General features: G+C 27.1%; 6 protein-coding genes across 10 annotated transcripts; 4 read left to right on the forward strand and 2 right to left on the reverse strand.

Moving 5' to 3' along the window:
• Positions 1-30: 30 nt before the first annotated feature.
• LOC127068710 (MIT domain-containing protein 1-like) lies at positions 31-1,595 on the reverse strand. Its single transcript, XM_051005084.1, has 5 exons — positions 1,266-1,595; positions 929-1,099; positions 586-824; positions 282-481; positions 31-206 (listed from the first exon to the last, which is right to left on the reverse strand). The coding sequence occupies exons 2-5, from the start codon at positions 1,047-1,049 to the stop codon at positions 44-46; spliced, it is 723 nt and encodes a 240-aa protein (XP_050861041.1). The 5' UTR covers positions 1,050-1,099; positions 1,266-1,595; the 3' UTR covers positions 31-43.
• A 1,905-nt stretch (positions 1,596-3,500) lies between these two features.
• On the forward strand, positions 3,501-6,413 carry LOC127068612 (ADP-ribosylation factor GTPase-activating protein 2). Of its 2 annotated transcripts, XM_051004957.1 has the most exons (8): positions 3,501-3,634; positions 3,951-4,142; positions 4,240-4,371; positions 4,462-4,494; positions 4,848-5,147; positions 5,230-5,504; positions 5,604-5,973; positions 6,056-6,413. In XM_051004957.1, the coding sequence occupies exons 1-8, from the start codon at positions 3,560-3,562 to the stop codon at positions 6,311-6,313; spliced, it is 1,635 nt and encodes a 544-aa protein (XP_050860914.1). In that variant the 5' UTR covers positions 3,501-3,559; the 3' UTR covers positions 6,314-6,413. The 2 variants fall into 2 exon arrangements, with proteins under 2 accessions (XP_050860914.1, XP_050860922.1); XM_051004965.1 differs by lacking the exon at positions 4,462-4,494.
• Positions 5,991-8,604, reverse strand: LOC127068678 (probable protein phosphatase 2C T23F11.1). The gene is made up of 5 exons (XM_051005082.1): positions 8,391-8,604; positions 7,958-8,186; positions 7,594-7,799; positions 7,273-7,498; positions 5,991-7,203 (listed from the first exon to the last, which is right to left on the reverse strand). The coding sequence occupies exons 2-5, from the start codon at positions 8,142-8,144 to the stop codon at positions 6,875-6,877; spliced, it is 948 nt and encodes a 315-aa protein (XP_050861039.1). The 5' UTR covers positions 8,145-8,186; positions 8,391-8,604; the 3' UTR covers positions 5,991-6,874.
• Positions 8,605-8,646: 42 nt separating this feature from the next.
• On the forward strand, positions 8,647-10,625 carry LOC127068640 (zinc finger protein 83-like). Of its 2 annotated transcripts, none has more exons than XM_051005035.1 (6): positions 8,647-8,970; positions 9,042-9,249; positions 9,328-9,431; positions 9,524-9,861; positions 9,962-10,404; positions 10,489-10,625. In XM_051005035.1, the coding sequence occupies exons 2-5, from the start codon at positions 9,064-9,066 to the stop codon at positions 10,369-10,371; spliced, it is 1,038 nt and encodes a 345-aa protein (XP_050860992.1). In that variant the 5' UTR covers positions 8,647-8,970; positions 9,042-9,063; the 3' UTR covers positions 10,372-10,404; positions 10,489-10,625. The 2 variants fall into 2 exon arrangements, with proteins under 2 accessions (XP_050860992.1, XP_050860983.1); XM_051005026.1 differs by having other exon boundaries at positions 8,649-8,970; positions 9,045-9,249.
• Positions 10,626-10,889: 264 nt separating this feature from the next.
• Positions 10,890-13,401, forward strand: LOC127068652 (glycerol-3-phosphate phosphatase-like). Of its 3 annotated transcripts, none has more exons than XM_051005074.1 (5): positions 10,890-11,027; positions 11,338-11,430; positions 11,493-11,741; positions 11,908-12,165; positions 12,248-13,401. In XM_051005074.1, the coding sequence occupies exons 1-5, from the start codon at positions 11,021-11,023 to the stop codon at positions 12,604-12,606; spliced, it is 966 nt and encodes a 321-aa protein (XP_050861031.1). In that variant the 5' UTR covers positions 10,890-11,020; the 3' UTR covers positions 12,607-13,401. The 3 variants fall into 3 exon arrangements, with proteins under 3 accessions (XP_050861031.1, XP_050861037.1, XP_050861038.1); XM_051005080.1 differs by lacking the exon at positions 10,890-11,027 and adding an exon at positions 11,060-11,249; XM_051005081.1 differs by lacking the exon at positions 10,890-11,027 and adding an exon at positions 11,060-11,242.
• On the forward strand, positions 13,311-15,314 carry LOC127068694 (glycerol-3-phosphate phosphatase-like). Its single transcript, XM_051005083.1, has 6 exons — positions 13,311-13,454; positions 13,564-13,724; positions 13,936-14,073; positions 14,159-14,366; positions 14,449-14,590; positions 14,657-15,314. The coding sequence occupies exons 1-6, from the start codon at positions 13,367-13,369 to the stop codon at positions 14,838-14,840; spliced, it is 921 nt and encodes a 306-aa protein (XP_050861040.1). The 5' UTR covers positions 13,311-13,366; the 3' UTR covers positions 14,841-15,314.
• Positions 15,315-15,734: the final 420 nt, after the last annotated feature.

Below are 15,734 nucleotides of genomic sequence, written 5' to 3' on the forward strand. Positions count from 1 at the left end.
TATGTTCGCGTCTTAATATATAATTACTTTTCATTTTTATCTATCATGGTACAGTATCTGTCAGTTGACTACTATGAAAGATATCTACTGTAGTTTCCTGACATGATCTTAATTCAAGATCGCAATAACCCAGAACAAACTTTCCATTAGGTGCTTTAAAATAATCTAAACCACGTCCTATCTTTATTATCCATCCATTGCTAAGTCTGTAATAAAATATAAATATAAATATCTCTTAGAAAGCCAAATATCTAATAAATTAAAATAAACAAGTATCTTACAGAATTTGTCTGTCATGCAATGTATCAGAATATGTAATTTCAAATGATATAAGATGTGATTTCAAACTGTGCTTCAATTCTTCAAGTCTTTTAGATTGATTTTTAAAATCTTCTGGATCACATGTAGTAGTAAGAGATATTTTTGATAGGGAATGACATTTTTGAACTGCCAATTCACATAATCTTACTAGATTTTGACACTGTGAGCAAAGTAATCAATAATATATATTAATAATAAATGTATTTACTATATTATATATTAAATATTAAACCATTAAAACATTAAACATTAAAATTAATATACCTGATGAAATGCCCTTATATATGGATCTTCTATTTGAATATATGTAACCATAGCATCCAAAAATCTACCAAAAAGACTATTGTATCCATACCCGATTGCACCATCCTTAATCTTTATTAATTCTCTGTATGTACCTTGTATTTTCTTTTTTTCAATTAATTGCTTTAATTTTTCTGCTCTATCCAGATATTGCGAAGTCATAACACCAAAATGTTTTTTTTTAACTGGATCCTTTGTCTCTGCATTTTATTACTTATTCTTCGATTACAATAATTTGATACAATAGTTTATGAATATTAAAATTATTTACATATATATGAAGTTTGTATATTATATTCCAAACCTTTTATAGTGTTAAGAAGTATTTGTACACCTTCTTGGTATAATAAAAGGGACATAGTATACTGTTCTTCTTTATCCTTTTCGACAGCTCGTTTTAAAATTGAGGCTGCTGCACTTTCCATTGTGTCTATTGATTAATAAAATCTTTTGCTTATTTAGTACTAATTAATTCCTGAAAAAAAGTATAAAATTTTATAGTACAATATAAAATAATATAACATATCTTTAAATATTTTTATTTGTAATTCATTCTTTATATGAATAATCTTTCTAACAACAATAATATTAATTGTTTACTATTTTTATCTTTTAATAACTACTTTTTTCTTTATACATACGTGGTATAGTTTCGTAATATCGATAATCGAAGGAAATCGATGTGTTTTTAAGGGAGAAGTTATATATTACGACAAAGAAAATATGGACAAAACGCACAGACGCTATAACCTAATAACATACAATTACGTCTGAAATCGTTTTTGTAACACATACAGCTAAGTTTTATTCTCGTATTGCATGGGAAATATTATCTCATAAAGAAATAGTTTTATCAGTACGTGATATGATAAAGTTCGAGTGTTTTGTAAACAAAATATTTCTTGCAAAGGATAGAACTGCATATTTTTTGTTTGGTAATGCAGTTACACTTTGCTTTTTATAACCTGAAGTTTCAGCATTTTGCGCGGGATTTTCTAATATGGAATAATACTGTATTGTTAATATTTTTATTTTAAATACAGTTTTTTATATGGTACGTTTAAATGTTATAAAAATATTACAGAAGTTTGAAGTGTGCATATTTATGTATTGTAAATACATATTTTTTAGATCTATATTTTTTATATTATTATAGTAATATATTCAAACGAAAATACTTTATATTTTTGCAAGGAAACAATGAAATCTAGCAAAGGCCATGGAAGTACAGTCTTATGGGGAGAACTGCCTCCTCGAGAAACTTTGAAACAAGAAATAATTACTCCAGATATTATAGAAAATGTTTGGAGACAAGTTATGGATGAAGCAAATAATACTGATTGTGATTATCAGATTGATCGACAACCAGAATATATACAGTAAGGATATATTGCGATAGTAGTATGATATATAGTATAACGTTAATACAGATGTTATATAATAATATTGAATTATTTATTTAGGCTTCCTATAGGAAACTTTCATGTATTAAATACTATTAACTTTCATCAACAATTAAGAATGATGGTAAGTAACCAATCTATTTAAATAATCGATATTCTATCAATGTACTTTAATTAGTATAATCGTTATAAATAGGATGAAGGAACTGTATTAGGAAATTTATCTATAATCGAAGCAGAAGATTCTCAAGAAGAATCTAAAGTACCATGTAATCTTTTCCGATTTTTATCTGCAGATGTTGAAACGTATGTATAATTGTTAAGTAATGATATTAATTAACTGTATTTGAGTGATAAATATAGATTTTTTTTCAGAGACACATTCAAGAATTCCTCTACTGTTCATCATTTAACATCAGAAACAGCGCATAATTTATTGAAACATGCTGTAATCGTTTTATTAGCTCATATAGGTTTTGAACATTCATCGGATCTAGCTATAGAAACGCTTACTGACATTGCTGATCATTTTTTGAAAAGAATGACACTTCTATTGAAAGTAGCAGCTGAACAAGAAGATCATGGATTCCCAGTAAAATTATTATGTTAAATATAACTAAGAAAATATGAAGATTTTGTATTTTACAGTTATATATTTTATTTCAGGATGCTATGGAAAGAGTCTTATTAGAAACAGGAATAGGCGGGGTAACAGCAATACATGATTATTATCAGGAATATATTTTAAGATTTGAAGAAAATATGAAAAAAAAGGTAGAAACAATGATGGAAAAACAAAGGTAAATAAAATTTAATATCGAATAAGTTTGTATATTATAAATAATAGGGAAAAAATAAATAATTAATTGAATCTCGATATCAACGCTCTTAATTTTGCTCTAATTTGTAGAATAGTTTTGGATGAGGCAGCTAGTAAATTGCAATTAGATGAATTAGATGAATTTGGTAATGTTTACCGAGAAGTACCAACACTTCAATTATTAGATCCAGATATGGGATTTCCACCTAGTCTTGATGCTGGTTTTCAAATGCTCTACAGTTTAGAACAAGACGAGTAAGATTTGTATTTATATTGTATATAAAATAAGAACGATTTAGTCAAAATATAAAATATAAAATATATTTTCATATTTGAATATGTAGACTGAACAGTTTGGAAATAGAGGAAGAAGAAGTAAATGTAAGTGATTCTCCAAATACAGGACGTTCCGATACATCTACTGATAAAAAAAAATAATTACATTCAAAATAAATAAATCATTTCTTTACGAGTTTTTATTCAGCGTTTTAAAAAAGTAATTGACACTATTTATTAATAAAAAAAATTGTAAATATGAAGTTTTCATTGTTTTCATGGATTTTTTATTGTTATTGTGTATTTATATCGAAATTACGTATGTAAGTATACGCAAATATATAATTTAAAATAAAGCGATAGCAGCGCCAAAAGACACTGGCCATCTTCATACTTCCCAGAGTTCCTTGCAGTCTCGTTGACAACACGTCAAAAAATGGCAGAATTTGGACCTAGTCAGAGCGATATTGAAGAAATTTTTAAAAGATTACGTGCAATTCCAGCAAATAAGGTCTAATTAATTTATTTTCTCTATTGTATAAGTAAAAAGAGATATAGTAACTTGTAACATATCAAGTAATTACATCTATTTAAATCATTTCACGTTTTATTTATGTTTCCAACCTGTAATTATGTATGAACATCTACTTTCTCATGTAACGTTTATAGGAATTATGGAAATGGCGAACTGGAAGCAATAGTGAAGATATTAACATTAATAAAATAATTTCGTAATTTTGCTTATTAAAAATTGCTTTTTCTTTTTAATAATAATTTTATAAACTGTTTTTAAATAAACATGTAATGATGGTAATTAATCTTTATAGACATGTTTCGATTGCAATGCAAAGAATCCAGCATGGTCCAGTGTGACTTATGGAGTTTTTCTTTGTATCGATTGTTCTGCTGTACATCGAAGTCTAGGGGTTCATTTAACATTTGTAAGGTCTACCCAGCTTGATACAAATTGGACATGGTTACAATTAAGAAACATGCAGCTAGGTGGAAATGCTAATGCTGTTAGTATCTTCTCCTTATTATTTTTATTTGCTTGTACGTTGCATATGTCTTGAAATTATTTTTCTACAAATTATATTCTTATCCTATGCTTTGTAGAGAAAATATTTTGCTCAACATAACTGTACTACAACAGATGCCCAACAAAAGTATAATTCTCGTGTTGCAATGCAATATAAGGACAAGTTGGCACTAGCATCTGCACTAGCAATGCGACGCCATGGAACAAAAGTAAGAATTTTTATCTTTTAATTTCTTAGTAGTTGACATGTAGTACATTATTGATTGAAACAGTTGTAATTATAAATATGCTAATTATAGGTTTTTCTTCCTTCAACAAAAAATAAAACAATGGTGAGCTGTGAAAATATTTTCACAAAGCACTATTTTAATTTTACTAATCTTTGCTTAACACTGTTTTAAAAAAGAAATAAAGAAAAGAAATTGCTTTTAATTGCTAATAAAAGATATTGTGTCTTTTTGCATATATGTGTCAACATTCGAATTATTGGTTCATTCATATATTTCAGATGTTACATTTTATAAACGTTTATTCATTCCATTGTAAATTCATATCATATATTTGTGATCAAAATTATGCTTACTGCGATAGTTTAAGCTTATATTACATGTTCCTTTATAAGATTGGGTATTCAAAATAATTACAATTATATAAATATGTTTTGGAACAATAATTTTATGTGCAGTTGCATTTAGAGGAAAGTGTAGAACCAGACACAGAAGAATCCAATGATGTGGACTTCTTCCAAGAGCATGAAAATTTTGATTTAAATTTAGATGAATCTAACATTCCAACAGAAGAAAAAATTGTATCTAATTCTACAATACTTAAAGAAGACATAGAAAAAAGTGATACAAATGCATCTTCGGATATTGTTCTTAATTCTCTAGGACCATCTGTAAAACTTTCAGAGTCTATTCCATCTGTACAATCTGAAAGAAAACCTACTATTGGCATTAGGAAAGTTCAGTCTAAACGACCTGGTGTAAGTATGTTTATATTATTTCAGTATAGCATTATAGTAATAATTTCAGATATAGATGATCATTTAAATTATCTGTATGCAGTTTGGAAAAAAAGCTGGTGGTCTAGGAGCACAAAGAGTAAAAACTAATTTTGATGAATTAGAAAAAAGCGTCATAGAAATAGGAAGCGAAGTGAATGAAACAGCAGAACATGAAGGAACAAAAGAGGAACGGGAGGAAATTGCTACACGATTTGCTTATCGTTACGAGCAAAATTTAAGTCAGCAAGCTAAGAAAGTGGAAGAACTAACAAAACAATTAGATCCATTAAAGGCTGGACAGGCAGAACGCCTTGGAATGGGATTTAACGCACGCAGGTATTTTTGTCAGTTTATCCTAATATAAAATTTTTTGTTATTTTCAACGATATTGTAGTAACGTATAAATGATTTACACAATTTACTTTTTTTTTTTAGTGGTGCAAGTCATTCAGCTTTAGGAGATATGAAGACAATAACTCAAGAATCGTCATCAAAAACTATTACAGCTGTTGAATCTAAATCAAGAGATGTCGACGTTGATCGCGATTTATTTATGAGCTTGGATGAATTTTATACAGCTCTATCGATTCCATATTCTAATAACAATAGTAACAAAATTAAAAGTGAAGAAGTTGTTATTATTGCAGAACCAGAGCCACCTAAACGACAACCACTCTTGAGTCGTCAAAATAATAATAAAAGTGATAATAAATCATCGGACGAAGGTGAAGCTCAAAAGAAATTTGGTAGTGCCAAGGCTATTAGTTCTGATCAGTACTTCCAAGACAGTAATTATGATGACTCAGTAAGTAAAAATAGTCATTATTTTGTTAAAATTTTATTCGAATTGAAATATGGATTTATTTATAATTTTTACTTATTTATAGTGGGAACGTAAAAGTAACCTTCGCCGCTTTGAAGGTTCATCCAGTATATCGTCGGCAGATTATTTTGGCACTGGAAATTCTTCGCCGACTTCTTCTACTGCTTCTTTAACGGCTCGCTTTAGTGGAGGACGTGCTGGTGTAGTTGATTTGGACGATGTACGCGAAAGTGTACGTCAAGGTGTAAATAAAGTTGCAGGAAGACTTAGTTCCCTTGCCAATGCAGCTGTTTCTTCTATACAAGAACGTTATGGACTCTAATTATGAAAATCTTACGATCTTTTATCATGATTGTTACTCAAATTATGTTAGAATATTTCTCGTCCATTCTTCAGAATTGTAAATAAAAGCTTATAATTGAGCTGCTGTGCGGCCTGTTTTCCAAAGATGTGGCCTGAAGAATCCATAATTGTGTATATAATGGAATTCATATATTTACACATAAAAGCATAGTTTCAAAAAATTAAATTTACATTAAAATCAGAGATAATGTTTTTACAAAAGCAATTAGTAAATTTTATAATTATCTAATAGGTTAGATCTATTGATATATCTAAAACAGAGGCCTCTAAATTTTTCATAAAAAAGGAAAAGTACTCATAGTTAAAAACTCATCCTTTTCGTTTGTTCGTCCCCACTTCATAACATCAACACTTCGCGCTGAATTACAACGCATACGTGTAATATAAAAAAGCTAAGTCGTTAAGTAACGACGTAGATGGTTAAGAAAAGGGGAGACGATCGTACGGTAGGAGAGTAGGAGAGATAGAGAGATACAGAGAGAAAGAAATGAGAAAGTATCAATATACCAATCTACAATAACTAAGAATTTGTACTAGATTTTTGACAACGTGAAATAAGATGCGAATATGGCTTTCCATGAAGAAAGCATACTAGTACAACTGTCATATTGTCGCAACCAGTACCCATTAAAGCATCTGGTGCAAGACAGCAATTCATTAATTCTTCGCATATTTCTTCAGGATCCATAACACCTTCCATTTCGGTTCCTACGAATTTTGACCAAGCTAAACGAGTCTTTACAAAATTTACTACTTCCTCGCTCGTCATAACATCCCAAATTCCATCACAAGCTAAGACAACAAATTCCCAATCTTCGGTTATAGGAAATTGTTGTACTTCGGGAAAAGCTAAACAAAATATTTTAAATATTTAAATATATTATTCGTATTGTTACGATAATCTAAAGTATTTCTTACCTGTTACAATTTGTTTTTGAGGTGACATGTGATTGTTACGTTTAAACATAAAATCTCCAAGAGCACGGGATAGGGCAAGGTGACCATTAACGCGATTGAATTCGACCCAACCACCTGCAGCCTCGATTCTATCACGTTCGTCTTTTAATGTAGGTTTATGATCTCGGCTAAGTGGGACTGCATTTCCATTAATGCTTGCCACTGCTCTGCTATCACCTGCATTAGCCTGAACAAATATAAAATATGTATATGTGAATTGAAGAGAAGTTAGAATTAAATATTATATATTTATCAAGTAATTCATAAACCATAGAAACTTACACTATACAAAATGTTATCTTTAATAAGTAATGCAATAACAGTAGTTCCTGATTGTTCTTCTCTAAGTACCACATCATTTTGCATTGCCTTGTCCAATTCCAAGAAACCTCGTTGCATAGCCTGGACAATATTTCCTGCTTTATACTCACTTCGCTTGGTGATATATTCATGAAGGTATTTTCCCGCATGTTGAGCTATCGCCGCACCTATTAGTTTTAACTTTCAATGCAAATAGCTTCTTATATCTTTCTACCAATACTAAAATTAAATTAAATGTAATATATGAATTACTATATATATATATCTACATGAAATACCTGTACCCATTTTGTATTACTTATACAAAATACAAAAATATTATTACCTCCATGACCATCATATACTGCAAAAAAAGCAGTGCCTGGGTCATCTGGAAGAGAGAGAATATGCACGTGGCAATCTTCCATTTTAATTCGCCATCCTTGCATACAAGAACTACCTACACGGTAATTGGAATCTCTACAACATGCTGACTTTTTAGTTGTTACTGGTTCGCATAAAGTTTGCCCCATTGTATTTTTTAAATCACTACTATTATTGTATTTAGATCATATCTAGAAATATGATATAATATTTTTGATAATTTTTGAAAATAGTAACAATATATAATATAGTAACAATATACAATATAGTAACAATATATACATAATTGTCAGACTGAATTTATAATTAATATAATATTGAATGCACAATGCAGTATTAATAACATAATATAAATTGTAATGTATTCGTGGTATTTCAATTTAAAAAATTCTTACCTCCGCGTTCAAATTTATGCGGGTAAGCTTAACCTCTTCTTGAAGAGTATGATTGATAAATAAAATAAATTCTAATATTTTGTATTAATTTACGATATAGATTATCTTAGTTCTTCTTATTTGCCATATTTTTAATAAAAAAGTACCGATTTATATGATAAGTTGACTTACGTCAGTGTTATTTGTAACGAAATAACGAAACGCGATCAGCTGATCGCGAGTGGTCCCATTCGTTGTTACAATGAGTTATTGCGACGTGCTTTATTTTTATTAAAATTCCTTCCTGTAATATTCCTAGAATTCTAGCATAATTTTTATTTTATTATATGACATTTTCTCTGAAATATTTCTTTTAGTCTTATTATAAATAATGATATTACAGTTATAACAAAAAATTGATTTTTTTAAATTATTTTATTAAAAAAGAAATAAAAAGAAAAAAAAACTATTCTATATTAAAAATCCAATTTAATTTAAAAATTGAATTTCTGAAAATTAACCTCAATTAAACTTTTTGATTAGTCCGGGAAATTTAACCTCGGTTTTTATATACTTAAAACTACTTTTTTCAGTAATACAGGTAATATCTTTTTTATAATAATATTAATAAAATACAAAGAATATTATATAGATATTTATTTAAATTATAAGAAGACATCCACATTGGTATATAATGGGTCAAAATAAAATTAAAAGTCCACAAAAAATTTTGGATGAAACATCAAACTTCACTAAATCTCAAAATATTTCTAAGAATGAACAAAGTGATAGAAAATATGTGTGTAAATATACTGGATGTAATGCAAGATATTTTAAGCTGTCTCGATTGGATAGACATATAAGATTACATACTGGAGAAGTATTATTTTTTAAATATATTTTAGTTTTGTATATAGTGTAGTATTTAAAAAGTTTTAATTTTCATTGTATATTTTAGAAGCCTTATAAATGTGATTATCCTAATTGTATCAAAGCTTATACTAACTCTAGTCATTTGAAAAGACATATGGAAATACATAATCCTACAAAGAAAAGATTACAGCAAGTATCTTTTTCACATAATATTCCATATAATATTTCATATAAGTAAAATAAATTTTGTACATTTCATAATATAATTTTATTATTTTTAGATGTAGCAAATGTTCTCTAACGATCAGTAATTATCATAATCTAAAACGTCATTATGCACGTGTACATAACAATGATAATATTTTAACGTGTAATGAATGTAATGCAGTGTTTAATAAAAAGCATCAATTAATTCAGCATATTGCTGTACATTTTGGTGTGACTTCATACAATTGCAGTAAATGTAATAAAAAATATGTAAATATAAAACGATTAAAACGTCATGAAACAATACACGAGAAAGGACAGAAAAGTTATTCTTGTCAAGTTGAACAATGTTCTGAAGTTTTTGATAAATGGGCTTTACTTTGTAAACATAAAAAAACACATCATATTAATGGTATGCATTATATTATAATAATAAGAAAATATATATAAAAAGTGTTTTGATAAAGTTATCTACTTTAGTTACAATTAGTATCTATTTTGTATTTTTGCAGATTATAAATGCGATCAATGTGAAAAAGTATTTTCAAATGAAACTCGCTTAAAAAATCATTCCAAAATTCATGAAAAATCTAGACTTCTAATATCTTGTCCATATAAAGATTGTCAAAGATCATATTTGTTTGAATCTAATTTGAATAATCATATAAAAATTTATCATCTAGGTCAGAGATTTATTTGTGATATATGTAAAGCAGGGTTATCATCAAAACAAAAATTAATAGAACATATGCGAATACACGAAAGTAAAATAAAGAAAATAAAAAATATAAATAAACAATCTAAACGTAAAAAAAGAAAAGATGCTGGCATACCCAAGAGGAGTATGGTATCAACTCTGACTGGATTAGTATTTACTCATCAAATAGAAAAGGAACTCTTGAAGAGAGAAACTTCTGCATGATTCTTGCAAAAATGCAAGTTGAGACATATAATAGTAAGGACAAAATGTGTGATAGTAAAAAATGATATTACAAATTTTAGTAAATGAATCATTGTTATATTAACATATTCTTGACAGGAGACATGAATCAGCATCTTGCTACCTCTCCATAAGGAAAATTGTTTTTGTGATCATCACATTAAAAAATGCTATTAGCATCATCATTTATTGTACTCATTAATTTTTTAATAAAGAATATCATTTAATATAATATATTTACATTGTTTTAAATAGATATATAAATACATTAAGTAGAACATATTTGATATATTTAAAAAAAATTTTCAAGAACTGAGTTTAAATGTTCGTCCGTTGAAATTAATATTTTCGTTCGTTTTGCAAGTGAATCAACCGTTTCTTTTATTGTTCATTCTATATTACATTTGATAATATTTAATAAAACCGTTTATAAGCTCATTTTAAGATAGCTTATCTCCAAAAGATTTTGGTTAGAAGCAAAAAATGTTTATTTATATTAAAATAAAGAAAGATTAAGATAAATAAAGATTAGGAATTAAAATATTGATACAATCTAATAAAAAAACAAATTTGTTAAATATTTATCCATATGGAAGAAAAAAGATAAGAACATAAAATAAAATGTCAGTTAATGTATGGTAAGTAAAAAAAAAAAAAAAAAGGATCTTCTTAATATTTAACCTATACAAAATTTTTCTCTAGAAATATATACATACGTAGTATTTAAGATTTATTGTACATAAAACTTAAGTTCAAATAACAGTTGTTTTATATTCGGAAATTTTATTTTAATAATAATATTCGTTCAATTTATTTCCAGTATTGCATTTTATCAGTTATTGCATTATTTACTGTAATTGGTAACATTGATAAATTATATTAATCGTAGAGAAAGATTAAACGTACTTTATTTCTTTATATTATTTTAATTACTGAATTTTCTTTCAGATAAAATGGCAGCTGTGAATTTTAAAACATTAAAAGAGGAGGAGATTATTAAATTCTTCAATTCTTTTGACACTGTTCTCACAGATTGTGATGGTAAGTGAATTTGAATATAATTGAATTCTATATGTATAATTACATATATATAAATATTGTAGGTGTTTTATGGATGCATATGACACCTTTGAAAAATGCATCCACTGTAATAAGTAAGCTCCATGCTTTGGGGAATAGAGTCTTTTATATTACCAATAATAGTACAAAAACATTAGAAGAGTTTATGGATAAATGTAAAATATTGGAATTTGAAGTTTCAAAAGATAATATTTTATGTACTGCAAATCTTTCTGCTAAATATCTACATAAGTTAGGTTTTTCTAAGAAAGCTTATGTCATTGGCTCTGAAGGTAAGATATATTATAAATTAATAAACTTTGTATGTATATATATATATTATATAGTAAAAAAAATATATATATATATATAGTTCATTAATCTAATTTTTGCAGTCTTTTATTTAAATATAAATTTAGCAAGTTTTATATGGTATTTTTTTCAAATGCTCTTTTGCAGCAATAACGAAAGAATTAGAAAAAGTTGGTATTTCACATTACGGAGTAGGACCAGATGTTATTAATCCAGATATATCATGTTCATATACAGTATTTAATAAGGATCCTGAAGTTGGAGCTGTAATTGTAGGATTTGATGAACATTTTAGTTATCCAAAAATGGTTAAAGCAGTAACATATTTAAATGATCCAAATGTACATTTTATTGGAACAAATACTGATGAAAGATTTCAACTTGCACAAAGCATTGTTATACCTGGTGAAGATTACATTTTTGTTTATATATTTAAATATTAATTATGAATAATATTTAAAAGTAAACATTTATATTGTTATTAAAGGTACAGGAAGCTTAATTCGTTGTATAGAAAGTTGTACAGAAAGAAAAGCTCTTATAATGGGCAAACCTGAACCTTATATAGCTAATATTTTAAAGGAGAGATATAATGTAAATCCTGCAAGAACTCTTATGATAGGCGACAGATGTAATACTGATATTTTGCTTGGTACTAGATATGGTTTTAAAACATTGCTTGTCTTAACAGGAGTTACCAATTTACAACAAGTAGAACAGTGGAAACAATCAAATAAACCAGAACAAAAAGAACTTGTTCCTGACTACTATATTGATGCATTAGGAGATCTTTTATATTATATAGAATTATTTACATCTAAATCAAAAAAAAAAATATTAATTTAGAAACTGCTAAAATTTAAATATAATTTGTCAACATACTTTAATTTTTGATATAAAACATTTATAATATAAACATCATTTTTTCTACCAAAAAAAAATGTTAAATGGAATGATTATTTAAAGTTAAAAAAAATTTATATATATATATTTGTTAGTATCATGTAATCAGTTTAAAAATAGATCATCTAACCTAGTCTTTAAGAAAAGAATTTTTTTTTCTTTGAAAGAAAATAGATAAAGTTATAATGTTAAAAATATTAAAACATTCAACCAGTACTCTGTTACAAATTAAACACGGTATAATTTTTTATATATTTATACTAATTTTTTATTATTACGAGAAATTTTTGAAGTTTATCAGTTTTAATGAACAATAAAAATCAAAACTATGTAGAGTTATAATCAATCAGAACATTATGTAAGTTAAGAATAAAGTGCCATCTATAACGAGTACGGATACGATAGTTAAGAGTCTATTATTTCGTTGATATATAGTATGATATAGTTATTACACGTTATATGCAAATAACTGCTTTTCAATGGAATGTATTCAATGTTAATATATATATCATGATTACATAACGTTGCACAGTCAAGGCTATTTTGCTAATGCTCGCCATGCAGTCGAGCAATGTAGTGCTAGCTATTAGGATTTAATATTTCAGTTTACTCTAGTAAAAATTTTCTTATAAAAGTCATATGAATCTACGCAATAGAAATCAATTTCATTCCATCTAAATATCAAAATATAGGTGTATTCATAATGTCGACAAAACAATTGACATCGATATCCAAAGATACATTTGAAAGCTTGCTAAATTCCATTGATGTTGTTTTATCGGACTGTGATGGTAAGTCATATATGTACAGATAAATGTAAAAAACTTACGATGTTTATATAATATTAAAATTAATCGATTGTTTTTTTACTGATATTAAAATTATAAACGATGTGTCAAGGTGTCTTATGGAAAGAAAATGAAGTGATAAAAGGATCACCCGATACTGTGAATAAACTTACGGAATTAAAGAAAAAATTTTTTTATGTAACAAATAATAACACGAGAACGAGACCTGAATTTGTAGAAAAATGCAAAGGACTTGGCTATAAAGCAGATAAAGTGAGTATCTTTAACAAACATTTTTTGCTATTTATTTTATTATTATTATCATTTATTTTATTGTATTTATTGTATTTATTTATCGTTAACAATTTTTGCTTATTACTTAAACACTTTATACTCTTTGTTCTTATCATTTTATTATATATTTATATTTATGTTTATGTGAAATTTTTATATATTTATATTTATGTGAAATTTTTCTTTTTAGGATGAAATAGTATGTACATCATTTTTAGCAGCAGCATATCTTAAAGAAAAACAGTTCAAGAAAACAGCTTATGTAATTGGAAGTAACGCAATTGGTAAGGAATTAGAAGATGTAGGCATCAAGCATTGTGGTATCGGAGTAAGTTTTTATAAACATTAGATATGACAGTTGATTTCATACTTTGCTGAAATATAATACAATATACATATCATATTGTATATAGCCTGATCTTATGGAAGGAGATGAATTGGATTTAGTAAAGGAATTTGAACCACAACCAGATGTAGGTGCTGTAATTATAGGTTTCGATAAATACTTTAGTTATCCAAAACTGTTGAAAGCCACTACTTACTTAGCAGATCCTACTGTTTATTTCATTGGAACGAATTGTGATACAGATAGACCTTCTCCAAATACAAATAAATACCCAGGTAATATTATAATATACATATTTTATTAATTTCTTTATATGCAAAATAAACGAAGTATTATATTATTATTACTTTCATTCAGGTAGTGGTTGCTTTATAAGAGCTCTTGAAGTAGCTAGCAATAGATCCGCCATAATGGTTGGGAAACCAGAAACATTCCTAAGTCAATATATTATTAACAAATATAACTTAAATCCTGAAAGGACATTAATGATTGGGGATAAGTAAATATTAAAAAATATTGAATTAATTTGATTCAAGAATTATTGTACATAAAGTAATTATTTCAGCCTTAAGACCGATATTCTTCTGGGAAAACGTTGTGGATTCAAAACATTACTTGTATTATCAGGGGTGACCACAAAGTCCGATATAGAATCTATAATATCAGGCCAAAAACAAGATGACCTCGTGATACCCGATTACTATACCGACCAATTAGGAGATGTGTTCCATATTTTATCAAATAATTGAAAATAAGTTTTGAATTAAAAATAGTTAACATTATTAACATAATTTATGGATAGATTTCATTTTTTATGTATTGCAATCATGAATAGAGATCTTTATTTTGTTAAAATCTTTAAGTATAATTCCATCATGCATCGATTTTTTCTTGTAACTGATTTTTCTTATCGCTTTATTAGCGAAATTATATCATAATAGCAGTAAAGGAACTTGATGTCAATATTAGTTAAGAATTAACAATTTATCTGATAACGCACAGACGAAAACAATATTTTTATTGCAAAATAAGATCTTATTTTTCCAATGTATAAAATGTTAATGATGTGTATGTTTGAGTTTATATATTTTTCTGATATATAAAGTCTTAATGATGTGTATGTACGAGTAGTCTGTACAAGCATCTTGATAAATTAGAATGTTTAGAGAATTGATATAGAATTTCAAAATCACACATATCTAAATAAAATAAATTAATATCTTTGTGTATTAATTTTCTTAATACTCCAATTTATGCATGATAAAAACTAATTCATTATACTTTGTTATTGTTTTTCTAATATTTTATGTAACGTTTAACTATAAAGTACCACTGTACATATATCGTATTACGAAGAAATGAGAACACAAGGATATCGGTTATTTAATATTTAACGTAATACTTCAGCATAGATGTCTAGACTATAATAAACGAACGACACGTATATACATCTTCCGTACAAGACAAACGCTAGCCGCATTAGTTCGAAGATCTTAAGCTCGACAGAAAATTCTCTGTTGCGAAAATAATCCTAATAGCATTGCAAACATGTCAAGAAAGTTTGTTGTGGCTTTTAACAGTGGACGCCGAGGTTTATGAGCTCTTTCGAAACCTCATTACATGTACCTATTATAGATAAGAAA

The sequence above is a fragment of the Vespula vulgaris genome, chromosome 1 (assembly GCF_905475345.1).
Source record: "Vespula vulgaris chromosome 1, iyVesVulg1.1, whole genome shotgun sequence".
NCBI lineage: Eukaryota > Metazoa > Arthropoda > Insecta > Hymenoptera > Vespidae > Vespula > Vespula vulgaris.

Excerpts from the sequence above, each read along its gene's own strand:
- LOC127068710 (XM_051005084.1), bottom strand. The coding sequence starts at position 1,049 with ATGGAAAGTGCAGCAGCCTCAATTTTAAAACGAGCTGTCGAAAAGGAT. Across the intron at positions 482-585 it reads ATATAAGGGCATTTCATCAG|TGTCAAAATCTAGTAAGATT; the intron begins GTATATTAATTT and ends CTTTGCTCACAG. Across the intron at positions 207-281 it reads TTGCATGACAGACAAATTCT|ACTTAGCAATGGATGGATAA; the intron begins GTAAGATACTTG and ends ATTTTATTACAG.
- LOC127068612 (XM_051004957.1), top strand. The coding sequence starts at position 3,560 with ATGGCAGAATTTGGACCTAGTCAGAGCGATATTGAAGAAATTTTTAAA. Across the intron at positions 4,372-4,461 it reads TGCGACGCCATGGAACAAAA|GTTTTTCTTCCTTCAACAAA; the intron begins GTAAGAATTTTT and ends TGCTAATTATAG. Across the intron at positions 5,505-5,603 it reads ATGGGATTTAACGCACGCAG|TGGTGCAAGTCATTCAGCTT; the intron begins GTATTTTTGTCA and ends TTTTTTTTTTAG.
- LOC127068678 (XM_051005082.1), bottom strand. The coding sequence starts at position 8,144 with ATGGGGCAAACTTTATGCGAACCAGTAACAACTAAAAAGTCAGCATGT. Across the intron at positions 7,800-7,957 it reads AGTATATGATGGTCATGGAG|GTGCGGCGATAGCTCAACAT; the intron begins GTAATAATATTT and ends TAAAACTAATAG. Across the intron at positions 7,499-7,593 it reads AAGATAACATTTTGTATAGT|GCTAATGCAGGTGATAGCAG; the intron begins GTAAGTTTCTAT and ends ATATTTGTTCAG.
- LOC127068640 (XM_051005035.1), top strand. The coding sequence starts at position 9,064 with ATGGGTCAAAATAAAATTAAAAGTCCACAAAAAATTTTGGATGAAACA. Across the intron at positions 9,250-9,327 it reads TAAGATTACATACTGGAGAA|AAGCCTTATAAATGTGATTA; the intron begins GTATTATTTTTT and ends TGTATATTTTAG. Across the intron at positions 9,862-9,961 it reads AAAAACACATCATATTAATG|ATTATAAATGCGATCAATGT; the intron begins GTATGCATTATA and ends GTATTTTTGCAG.
- LOC127068652 (XM_051005074.1), top strand. Across the intron at positions 11,431-11,492 it reads TGTTCTCACAGATTGTGATG|GTGTTTTATGGATGCATATG; the intron begins GTAAGTGAATTT and ends TAAATATTGTAG. Across the intron at positions 12,166-12,247 it reads ACAAAGCATTGTTATACCTG|GTACAGGAAGCTTAATTCGT; the intron begins GTGAAGATTACA and ends TTGTTATTAAAG.
- LOC127068694 (XM_051005083.1), top strand. The coding sequence starts at position 13,367 with ATGTCGACAAAACAATTGACATCGATATCCAAAGATACATTTGAAAGC. Across the intron at positions 13,725-13,935 it reads TTGGCTATAAAGCAGATAAA|GATGAAATAGTATGTACATC; the intron begins GTGAGTATCTTT and ends TTTTCTTTTTAG. Across the intron at positions 14,367-14,448 it reads AAATACAAATAAATACCCAG|GTAGTGGTTGCTTTATAAGA; the intron begins GTAATATTATAA and ends ACTTTCATTCAG.